The following is a 12,403-nucleotide window of genomic DNA, read 5'->3' as shown; positions in this document are numbered from 1 at the left end:
AGTCGTTCCTTAGGGGATTGTACCTACCTCCATAGTTAGTGCGTGGTGGCCTCTAGGATGGGTTACCCCATCCGGTGGACACCATGCTGACATTTTCAATGGAAGTCTCGGGTTGCCCCGGGATCTTTCTGCTTTCAATAGCAGGTACAAATGCAACAATTTGAGCAAGTTGAGTTTCTATCATTTTATTAAAAATTAGTTGATTTTTAAGAGTTGAAGACAAAGTTTCAATGTTTACATTCAAATTTTCTAGGGTTTTGTCATTGGCCAAAAGCTTTTTATTTATATTTTCAATAATTTTAGCTTGGCCTAAACAAGATCTCCCAAGGAAGGTTGGTTCGAATTGAAATTTGAATTGAAAGAAGAGTTATATTTATTACCTCCCTAGAATGGTGGACGTGTGTTGGTACTTTGTAACGTCACGAATAAAATCTGCAAGCGCACGGATACCGCTGTAGCTTTCACCTAGGAGTATTCCAGGGTATCGTATCCACTGAGGAATGTGAGTACACTATCTACGGGTTCAGGCTCGTCTAAAGACACACACACAGGTGCAGGAGGGATAGGACAGAGAGGACTTTCTAAGATTTAGAATCTATGTTTAGAGGAAGAGATACTTCACTGTTATACTGCGAGCTACTAGTTTTGACCGGCTTAAACAAGCCGATAGCTCTAATAATAATGATATATCCAATATCCGAATGTGGAGGATTATTAGAGCTCAAACAGGGCTGTCACCACCTGTTGGTTACCTCTACAAACTGTGGGACTATCAGACAACTGAGTGGTATAGTCTAGCCTAGACACCACATCTACTCTATTCCCTACTAACTCTAGAGGCCATCAGGGTTATCCTTTTCTATCCGGAGCCCAACTCTAGAGTCAGATGCTACTCTAAGCATACACTCAACTAATATAAGGCAGAAGAATAACTTGCAACGAAACTCTAATTCTAAATAAGAAAGTCTCGAACACATAAAACCGAATAAGTATCCGTCGAGGTACAAGCGGAGAAGAGTGCCGACAAACCCGGCACTTCCCCCGACTCCTCCTCACTCTCTTGTAGAGGTACAATTTGGAGAAGAGCGCCGTTACCAGCACCCCTCATGAGTACCTCTACTCCTAAACTTCCTAAGACAACTCTCACTCAAGTGAGAACTCAAGAGAAGAGTAAATGTGTTGTGTGAAGTGTGATGTGTGTGTGTGTATGTAGTGTTGTGTGGCGTGTGGTGTGTTGTGTGTGTTCCTCATTTGCTCCCCATCCCCTTGTATTTATAGGAGGGAACCACCTGCCTCTTGCCCGGGAAGTGAGCCAAACTGCCATGGATATCGAACCACACGACGCCATGTGTAACTGAGAGTCGGTGGGGCCCGTGGGCCTCCACCACATGGTTGGCCAACCATGGTGGTCGGCCGACCGTGGGCTGGCCCCGTTTGGCCTGGTCTTTGGTCAGAAGGCTGCTAGGTGGGCCCCCATGTCATGTATATGGGTAAGGGCTTGTCTTGAGTCGGTTTGGGTGCTATGGTGGGCCCATAGATCCTCGTGAATGTGCCTGATTCGTCGAGAAGATTTTACTTCAGATCGATGACGTGTCACCTTGCTCATGGGATGCATTCTCTTCTCATTTTTAAGCATAAGTAACCTGCACATAAATGTACACCAACACTTTGTGGAATTTGTTAGCAATAACCCCTACCACTAGTGTTGACGCTTGTCTTTCATACGCTCATGCTGGAGCTGATAGCTTGCTCTGATGGTCGGGTTCGTATCTTGACACTTGAAGCCTGTTTTACTTGCATTTCTACCTGAATTCCAATATAGTAATATTTCTAAGAGGAAACATGGAATTGGCTCTTTCTGGATAACATAGGCAGGTATGAGACTTTATTCTCATGATTTCAGGTTCTAGGTGACGCTTGAAATGAGTCGTTAGCGAGTGTCAACAACGCGGCTGGTTCCACCCCTGGCCTCCTTGTTGTGGACGACACCCGCTGTTGTTGTTTGTGTAGGAAGCATCTTCACGGGTCTCGAGGAAGTCGTTCCCTAAGTGTCCACCATTGCCACAGACTGCACACATGAGGCATGAATCCATGGTGTATACGGGAGCATGGACCTATTGTTTGTTCCCTTCATCGAGCTTCTTAATGAGGAGGTCCAGTTTAGTGGCGATCATATCTTTCTCTTTGATGGTATGCATGCCCTTCGTGCGGGGTTGGAGTCATTCTTCACTCCACCCCTTATTGGAGACCATTTTCTCAACCAATTCTTTTGCTTTGGTGATGGTGAGGTCGAGAAAGGTCACTCCAGCAACAGCGTCGATGTGGGCTCTGGATGTCATTCCTCCTCATCCTCTTCCGCTCGTGGTCAATCCTCTAACAGCAACCGGCAAGGGACCAACAGTCGGCCCCAATGAAACGGTTTCGAGCTCTTGGAGGTCTAAGGTAACTGGAATCCATGTCTAAACAAAGGGAAACTGCGACTTGGTGCGAAACCAGGGAGCCCGGGTCCCCTATTTATAGCCGCATAAAGGTGCTACGCAGCATGGCCGACGCGAGCCCAGGCAAGCAACCCGACGTCAACGCTCCCACATGCTCCCATTAATGTGTCAGCTCAGTGGGCCAGTGTAGGGTGGCTGGGACGTGACGCGGCGAGGGGGGCGAGCCAGCGCCACGCCGCATATGGCGCATTGACATCGAGTCGTACGCGGCGTCCACTAGCACCGGGCCAGCTCCACGCCAGCCCAAGTTAGCGGAATCTTAATTATGTGCATCTGATCATGATAAGACTTGACGAAGGGAGGCGTCTAAGCAAGGTCGGGCGCAGCAACGAACTCCAAGGATTCGTATGGTCATCAGAGCACGTTTCTAACCAGCTCTGGGGCGTGATATTGGCAGGACAGGTGTGACGAATGCGAGAAAACGGACCAAACGTCGAACACCCGAATTGAGAGCATCGAGCCTCGTCCAGTCTACAACTTCTAATATTTAACCATCTGAGCAAGTCTCTGACTCACCCAGAGTCTCGGGGGCTACACCTAGTGCATGCGCTCATGCGCACCCACCAGAGTCCAAGGAAAGAAACAATTTCCTATCGGTTCCTGACCAATGGTAGACGACACGCCTGGGACGAGATAACTCTCTACGTGAATCTGCGATTCACCTAGAGGCTTGGGGGCTACACCCACTAGGTGCGCTCGCGCGCACCCAGCCTGGAGATGGGGTAGTCTAAAAGGGACCCCTTGTGAGATCTAGCCAAGATCCTAGCAAGAGCTCGGGGGCTACTGTCCGGTATCAATATTAGGGATACCCGAAGCCCGAGGATTAGCGGGTAAGTAATCCATCAGAGAGTGATGATTAGCCCCGACCAAGCAACTTGACCCTGTGGAAAGGGGACCACCTCGCCTGACCAGAGGAGGAGACTCCGCCTCGCCCAATCGGAGGAGGAGACTCTGCCTCGTCCGACCAACACTCAAGCAAAGGGAGTGCACCCAACCAGAAGTCAGGCCCACCACGACCCGCGCCGCTTAGGGACTGACGAGCGGCGTGGGGTGGCTGACGACAAGACATGCCCTGACGCATTAAATAGTGGTGTGCTCCCCCATCATGACCTACGACGTAGTAGGTATAGGGTAGAGGCGTGCCGCACCACAGCAAGGATGACTCCATGTTCTCCGCCCCGCACACCGCGCGACGAGACAAGTCCACCCGTCGAGAAGAAGGACGGCAACGATAGGTCCGATTGGGGCCCACGGTGATGGAAATAGTAGGACTCTCACTATCTCCCCTCTCACTCTCTATCTCTCTCTCCCTCTCCCTCTCTGTACTCCGTCTCCTCCCTTGGTGTATAAAAGAAAGAGACGAGCTCTCGCAGGGAAGGACTCTTTTTTCCACGCGACGACGACTGTCTGGAGACTCCATTTTCTAGAGAACGTTTCCACACACGCATGAACACTCTCCTCTGGCCTGGACACAGCGGGACTCTGACCAGAGGTCCCGGGCCATCCCGACCAGATGATAGATTAGATCGCACTTGCCCTCACACCAGAGACTTGGGGCGCCTGTTCCTCTCTTGACCGCTTATATACCCCTACTGCAAACTGATGCATGATACATGAGAGGCAGCGGACTGGACGTAGGGTATTACGCTTCTGTGTGGTCCGAATCAGTATAAATCCTTATGTCTTCATGCATATCATCCGTCTTTAAACGCGCAATTCACGAGAATCACTAGCCGATGGTAAAAAAAAAACTTTGGTAGGGATCTCATCTTGTGCGCGCAGGGCTGCCGGAGAGGCCGCCGAGCCACGCGCGACGGCCTGCTCGAGGGGCGCTAAAGCCTCGCGCGTCGGGCCTCTAGAGTCGCAGCTCCTCCCCCACACACCCGAGCCGTTGCTTTTAGGTGATCCGCTGCTCCTCATACAATTACACACGCGCTGGCCTTGGAGCTGTTGCGCTTGGGACTTGTGGAATAGAATGACGCGCAGCTAGGGCTACCTATGAATTTGTGTTGTTTATGTTTTATTGAACACATGGGCTCCACAAAAGTAACCCGAATCCAAACCCAAATACATCCAAACTTAGCAATATTATAAAACTATATATCTCTAACCCAAACCCTGCCAGTTATATCCCAGCTCATTTCCCAAGTGGAGACAATCATGGAAATTGAAAGTAGTTTTGAACTTAAGCATTTGCCACAAATCCATGGTGCCAAGCTGCCAGCTTGACTTGACCACAATGAGACTGAAGTTTAGGTCTGTTCCGTTAAAATTTGTCAATTCAGGTGATATTGTTTTTGAAATTCCCGTGAAATTCCATCCGGGCTGGAAGATATCGTTTTTGAAAATACGAGCAGAACTGCAAAGACATCTTAACAAATATCTTTGGTGTTCTTACTATATTTATTTAAAATTATTTTATTTTATTATAGCTATGTGCTCGTAGCATAGTTAGACATCCAAAAGAATAAATATTATTCTTGTTGCTGAGGCATTCCAACTTGCTTGTAGGTTTCAACTTGAGCTGCAGAAGCTACAGGGTGGGTAAAGGATGGGTAAATTCCTTGTATGATTATGATGAAAGAAATGAAAATCACTTCTTTCGTTATGAAAAGTTCAAACTCCATTCTTTAATTCCATTTGTATCTTCTATCCCTTCAACTTTTTTTTAAGATTATCTGATATTTTATGGCACAAAACTACTTTTTAAAAATCAAGAAAAAATACCTAATAATTTTAAGATGAGATGCATTAATTTATTAAAAAAATTATATCCTACGTTCCTTAGAGAATTTTGAAGTTCTCTTAAATTTTTTTTGAAAGAAAGTTTAAATTTAAATTTGTAAGAACTTTAAAATTTTCTAGTAACATGTAGTGCAAAATGATTTTATAACTTAATACATCTTATCTTAGAAATATTAGATTTTTTATTAATTTTTAAACAATAGTTTCATGTCTCTAATTTGGTAAATTTTAATTTTAAGACATAAATGCTACCTATATTATTATTTTGCAAAATAGATTCACCTCCATCAGTTGTATCACCAAAAAAATTCATGAATTTTGAAGATGATTTGAGTCGAGAAAAAAGTTTCTGTTCATGTGAGCGAGTTAGCTAGGCCAAAGAAGGGATAGAAGATAAAAATGGAGCCAGGATGGGAGTATGAACTTCTCGCGACCAAAGAAAGAACTGAAATTTCTTTCAGGGCCATACAAGATTCAGTAAAACTCTAAGAATGTGAAAATGCAGAGTTCTTGCAAGAGATAACAGGTAACCACGCAACCGCTAAAAAAGCCTTTTGGTTTAACAGCTTGTATAGTAATGAACATCTGAAACGGGCAGCGTATAAAGTGCCTGTGCCGTCGAAAGCCACCCGCAGCCTGAAATCAAAATGACAAGAGCAAGCCACGCAAGCCAGAATCTTCAGCAGACTTTATGTAACGACTGACTACCGATGGATTCTACCAAAGGTTTGCAGCGAGCAAAATGATATTACGCCATTACATCCTCAGTTTCCACCTTTGAGTTACACCTGACGAACTTGGAATAACATGAACCTTAAAACGCAGTGGTCTTCTCCATTGAAGATGGCCTCCTGAACCAGCAAACCAGCAAACCCAAAATGCTCGTATTTGGCAATGGGCTTCCCTGTACTGTTAAACAGGTATACGGACCCGTCAGTGCAGCTGTAAAATGACTTCTACTTCCTTCCGTTGCTCGAAAAGAGTTTCTGCCCTCCACCATTCTTCCAAGCACCTCGAACAGGCAACCCCATCTGTGGGCCTTGTGATTCTCTTTCAGGTCCTTCAGGACTCGCACTAGGACGACTTAAATCAAGTGTGGCTAATGAGTTGTCACCTAAACGAGCTCTGAGAAACTTTGATGTCTTCTTTGGTTGCTTATTACTGCTGCTATTGCCTCCTTTGCCAGCATTATCTCTGGCACCAGAAGCTTTTGAATTGAAACCAGTATCACTGTCAAGACTAGATGAAGATCCAGCTGATAGTTGGACCCCCTTGGAAGGTCGATACCCATCCTTTGACAACACCTCAGCCTCTCCTTCCTGAGCCTGGTGGTTTGATTGAAGCCTTCTTACAGTGTCCAGAAAGTTATCTGCTAGTGCATATTTCACATCCGTAGTACCACCGCTTTCCGTAACAGGAACTTTTCCCTTCCCCTTCCTTTTACAGCTGGCCTCTTGTGAGCTGGTCCCACCTCCACCATTTTCTTGAAGGCTTTTAAACCGTATGTTTGTATAATATGCATCAGCAAGTTCCCTCTGCTTTTGAGGATCCGGTAAGAGCCTAGACATTTCAGGAACAAGGTGCGAAAGTCCAAACTGCTCGACATACGAAAGATACTCTGAAGTATCTATGATACCTTGACGGTATTCACCAGCAATCTCTTTGAATGCAGAGTACCTGTCCTCATCCATTCCCAGAGCAGAACGCATTCTTTCAACAAGAGATTTGTTTGCAGCACGAACATCCTCAGCAACAGGCAAAGCTTGGCTACCTTGAGGCTGTTCTTGACTTCTATTGCTACCATAAGCTGTACTTGATGATGCTTGGCCAGAGGAGCCACCAGACACAAGATTAGGTGTGGAAACAGAATGCTTTATCTTGTTTGGAGCAACAGGATTCCAAGCTGAGTTACTGGAGGCAGCTGGCATGAACCCATTTTCTCTTGTTGCTTGAGTTCCAATTCGAAGCTGGGAAGATCCAGGCAGGAGCAGCCCCTGATCAGGTGTAGGCCATGTCTGGGTGGAACTAGGGAGCAATTCAGGATTCTCAGAGGGCCGAGGCCGAGCAGTATTAAGTACTTTCACGGGGCCCTTGCTACGTTGTTGAAGCCTTGCCGCAAGTGTGCTCTTGGCTAGACTTTGTAGCCCCTGTTGTGCTGAAGCAGGACCCCTGTTGTTACTAGACCCAGGCAAAGGAGGGAATAATGACTCATCCCCCAACCTCGCAGCACCTCTTGCACTCTGATTGAGAGCAAGAGCATATCTGGATTGCTGCTCTGACAATGAAGGAAATGAGATTTCATCAGGAACAGAGTCAACTCTAGTATCAGGAATATCTGGGTCAGAAAGAGGTGGAAAGGACAACTGTTCAAGTACTCGTGCAGTCCTTGAACCAACTTCTGCTCCTCCAGAGCTAGAACCAACACTTAATGACTGTAAAGACCCTGAAACATTCTCAACACGGCCCACATGGCCATTGTTAGTGGTTGCACGGCCATTCTGTCCCGATGATAAGATATAACTCTCAGTTCCATCATGGTGAGCAGTACGCCCCCTACCTCTGCCACGCTGTTGGTCTTGCTCATTTCTGCGATATATAAAACTGGTAGGTATCTGAAAGAGACAAATTAGAAAACATAGCCCAAACCAGATAATGTAACAATGTTGTACTGAGTCTTTTACTAATAATAACACAGATACATCGGATAGGGAAACCACAAAAGCAAACAAAACACTATAACCAAATTCACACCTGAAGTGCAGCATTCCTCTGAGCACGAGACATCCGCCCACCGTGCTCCATTGCATTATGTCTCTGTTGAAAGACACTGCTCATCAGCCAGAACCGAAAAAAAAAGAACATTTGGCACATGTGTTTGATGTGCTGATAAATATTAGCAAATCAAACTCATGCAACTTGCCTTGAGCTCCGCTTCACTCGGGAAGACAACAAACTTCTTTGCCAAACATGCTTCATCTTCACAGAGGAAATGATCTTTCCGAAAATGCAACTAAATTAAATTGAAAGAGCATTATGAATATGCAGTTATAATCACTTTCCAAAGGGCTGTAATGCAATGAGCCTCAGTCAGGGCACAATTAGAAGTAAATTTGCTACATAGACATAGGATAATAGATTCGCACCTAAATAGATAAAATCTGGTACAACATACCTCAAGGTCATCATAGTTCCGAAAATAGTCATACTGCCCAGGATGCTGCCTGTAAACATCAAAATTCAACACATCAAGTAAAATGTTGGCTAAGCTTAGCTAAGGACAGAAGTTGCAGCATACCGTTGGCATATGTGGCAAGAATAGTGTTCTCTAGACATATGTGTGTAAAGCTCATTATCTCCATAAAATGAACTTTTGCAGAACTCACACATCGGATGCCCAGCAAAACCACTACGCTCTACCTCAGAGCCATCCACTTCAGAGTCACCAGTTTTCATATGCTGAGTTAACTGGGACCTTGAATAAAGCTTTTGCTCACAAATGAACACCTACAAAACAGCACATACAATGTATTTCAATAAATAATCAAGTCTATAAATATTGTCATTTTATAATTGAAAATCTATTTCAGCGATCACAGAAAGTCAAATTTAGAGTACAGTTATAAATCCAAAGTTTAAATTTTAGACCACTGGACAATAATTCCTAACAAATATTTTTAGTAAACACTCATATCACAGTGAATAAAGCAACAGAACATGTTTGCAGTTGCAAGCACATGCACACATTACAAGGCAATGGATATGTTTAATGGTATTATTGCATCTGCACAAGGGAGGTAGATAAACAAAGATAACGAATGATTAAAGATTGAACAACAGTATATATAGTACTAAATACAATATTGTATAGTTTACTGACCTCAACCATGTTAATTGTAAAGAATAAAAAGGTCTAATGACATTTGAAATCTGATAAAAAAAATAGGCTATTCATTTAGACAGTCTCCAGCAGGTTGAGATGTCTGAAAACGACAACCTCAAATCAGTACACAAAGTAACTGCACATCATTAATATAAACAATAAGTCCAGCTGATTACACCAAGCAATAACACTACATAAGGAACAATATTTTCTGATTCAACATACATTTCTGTAGATTTCACCAAGACATAACAGTTCAAAACAGGTAACTTATAGCATAGGTACCATCATAATATGTTGATAGCGAAGATAAACAAATACTACATTGGACATACAAAATCAAGGGACATAGAAAAGAAAATCTTATGTGCGAAACATGGGACAAAGGAAAATCAGCTAGACCATTACAAAATATGATCTATAGTTTCATGTTAAATTTGATATGATCTATAGTTTCATGTTAAATTTGTCAGCATAAACCATGAAATCAACTCAGTAAGAGTTGATGACACAAGGACACAATTTATTGCGCATTCCTAGCATACAACAATAAGCAAAGTATAGTTCATCAAGTATTTCACCTTCCTCCCCTCCAAGCAAAGATTGCACATGTGCAACCTATGCACATGGAACAAATGTCCCTTCAGTTGATCGATGCTCCTGAACTTACTTCTGCGCTTTGCTTGAGGAGCAAGAGCAACCTGATCCTCTGCATTGTCACAAACACTACAAGAAAGCCGGCACATTGCTCGTATCATCTTGTAGTGGTCCGCGTCGTCGAAGTATGCCTGTGAATCCTCATGGTACCAGAAATCCCCTGACTTGCCCTCGTTTACCCCAGTGGGAAACACAGAGAAATCATTGACCACTCTCGTATATTCACCCAAGGCCTATGAAATGAAGATAAAAAGTAATATTCGCATGGATACTACTAATATTTAATCTTTTTGTTTCTTAAAAAAAGAAAATATTAGTTTCAAAACAGTATTTGGACATTTCTAAGTGATTGTTGGTAATGTACAGTTTCCAGTGAATCACATTGTGCAAAATGCTGGATATACAGATAAAAGCTCACAACTCACACCAGTTTCTTGTTGGTCACATTTGATACCCACATATTACAAGGTGCAGTACAGGATTAGTTTCACACAAATTCATAAGTCAAGAGAAATGTCTGTCAGCCACATACTAATTTCGTAAAAACAGTAGCCTTAACAATGTAGAACACATGAAAGTACAAAATTAACTTCACCAGAGCAGCATGGTCCACTATCATACTAATCAAATTTACAAAGTGAAACTAGGAAAGGCAACTAACAATTCGCCATCAATATCCCTACAGGATAAACAAATTCATCAAATTAGAAGTAAACAAAATAACAAAAAAGGATTTTTCATCTCCTCATATTCTGAATCAGGAATAACTATCGTTAGCTAAGAAAATACAATCATTGGAGAATTTTACCATAGAAAAAGTTTTCTTTGCATAAGTAGTACCATAAACCCTAGCAGGCTAGCAAGTCAATCTGCTCACACAAGTGTAACAGAAAAACTATAGAATTTCAGCATTGGCACCCTCCAAACCAAATACCTATAAGCAAAATCTATAATAATTCAATCACTTGGCTCACCAATCATCTGATAAAGCAAAAATACAGTGCTAAACTTGATGCTTGCATCCTTCCAAGGGAGCAGTCACACTAAGACGCGTCTAAAGCCACGAACATCCAAGCACTACATCATACGAATACCTTAGCTGACCACATCGGGCTACAGGAAACAAAAATCCTCGTAGGTTTAGCGCTATTACATAAACTAAACCATGATGCGAACAGCGGAACAAGACTAATTACACATCTAATTCCACTAGCAAGGATCAATCTGGCAGCCCAACCGAAACCCTAGACGACCCCAAGATCCAGCGGTGCAACCACACCACGGATCAGGAACTCTGGAACTGGTCCAGACATGCGAGAGCAAATCCTAGATGGACGAACCTTGGTGACGAAGACGGAGGGGCAGACGGTCTTGCAGATGCAGCACTTCTTGTCGTCCATGACGAAACGGAGGCGGACGACGCAAGTGGAGCACACATCGCGGTGCCCGCACGGCCCGTAGGCCACCCACTCCAGAGTTTCCGCGCACACCGCGCAGGAGTCGTCCATGGTCGGTGGGGCAGCGGAGATCGATCCCGGCGGCGGCGGGGCAGAGGAAGGGAGGGTTAGGGCGCGGAGGGAGGGGACAGCCGGACAGGCAAGAAGGTTCCAGTTGGCGAGGGCCGAGGGGCGGCGGTTCGGTTTCTTTTTCTTTTCTTTTCTTTCCCTTTCCCACGCCCACGACTTTTGGAGAGGGGACTCGCCGACCCGGTTGCCTAGGCCTCGTTTGCTCTTATCAATAATACTCAATCAATTAGTAGTAAGTTGGTCCGTGCTAATACTATTATGAATTAAAAAAATAAATATATTTAATTGTAGCATCACATAATTATATTAAAAAAGAATGCATACAGGACTGTAATGGTTAGGAGCCTAACAACAACAACATAGCTTTTTTTTCCGAAGCAAATTGGGGTAGGCTAGAGATGAAACCCGAAATAAATAAGTTCAAGATTCGGGCACATTGATAGCTAGTCTCCAAGCGCTCCTATCCAAAACTAGGTTCAGGCACATTGATAGCTAGTCTCCAAGCACTCCTATCCAAAACTATCTCTTTAGAGATATTCCAATTCTTAAGGTCTCTCTTAACCGACTCATCTCACGTCAGTTTAGGTCTACCTCTACCCCTCTTTACATTATCGACCCGCTCAAGAACCCCATTACGCACCGGCGCCTCAGAAGGCCTTCGTTGGACATGTCCAAACAATCTCAGCCGATGCTGGGTAAATTTCTCCTCAATTGGTGTCACCCCGACCCTATCCCGAATAACTTCGTTCCGGACTCTATCCCTCCTTGTGTGCCCGCAAAACCACCGCAACATCCGCATCTCTGCTACACTCAGTTGTTGGACAAGTCGCTTTTTTTTAGGCCAACATTCAGCACCGTATAACGTCGCGCGGACGAATTGCTAGCCTATAGAATTTGCCTTTTAGCTTTTGTGGCACCCTCTTGTCACAAAGAATGCCAGAAACTTGCCGCCATTTCAACCAGCCAGTTGAAATTCTATGCCTAACATCTTCATCAATGTCGCCATCCTTTTGTAGCACCGATCCTAAATACCGAAAAGTATCCTTCTGGACCACCACTTGTCCATCTAGACTAACGTTCCCCCCTCATGCCTAGTC

General features: G+C 44.2%; 1 protein-coding gene across 2 annotated transcripts; it reads right to left on the bottom strand.

Annotated features, from left to right (window-relative positions):
* Positions 1-5,667: 5,667 nt before the first annotated feature.
* On the bottom strand, positions 5,668-11,478 carry LOC120699204 (E3 ubiquitin-protein ligase ZNF598-like). 2 transcript variants are annotated; one of them, XM_039983110.1, is made up of 8 exons: positions 11,121-11,387; positions 9,705-10,013; positions 8,539-8,747; positions 8,416-8,464; positions 8,164-8,253; positions 7,995-8,057; positions 7,801-7,855; positions 5,668-7,686 (listed from the first exon to the last, which is right to left on the bottom strand). In XM_039983110.1, the coding sequence occupies exons 1-8, from the start codon at positions 11,286-11,288 to the stop codon at positions 6,200-6,202; spliced, it is 2,430 nt and encodes an 809-aa protein (XP_039839044.1). In that variant the 5' UTR covers positions 11,289-11,387; the 3' UTR covers positions 5,668-6,199. The 2 variants fall into 2 exon arrangements, with proteins under 2 accessions (XP_039839044.1, XP_039839043.1); XM_039983109.1 differs by having other exon boundaries at positions 5,668-7,855; positions 11,121-11,478.
* Between the last annotated feature and the right edge of the window lie 925 nt (positions 11,479-12,403).

The sequence above is a fragment of the Panicum virgatum genome, chromosome 3K (genome assembly GCF_016808335.1).
Source record: "Panicum virgatum strain AP13 chromosome 3K, P.virgatum_v5, whole genome shotgun sequence".
NCBI lineage: Eukaryota > Viridiplantae > Streptophyta > Magnoliopsida > Poales > Poaceae > Panicum > Panicum virgatum.
The sequence above is the reverse complement of the archived record's forward strand: the minus strand, read 5'-3'. Positions and strand labels throughout refer to the sequence as shown.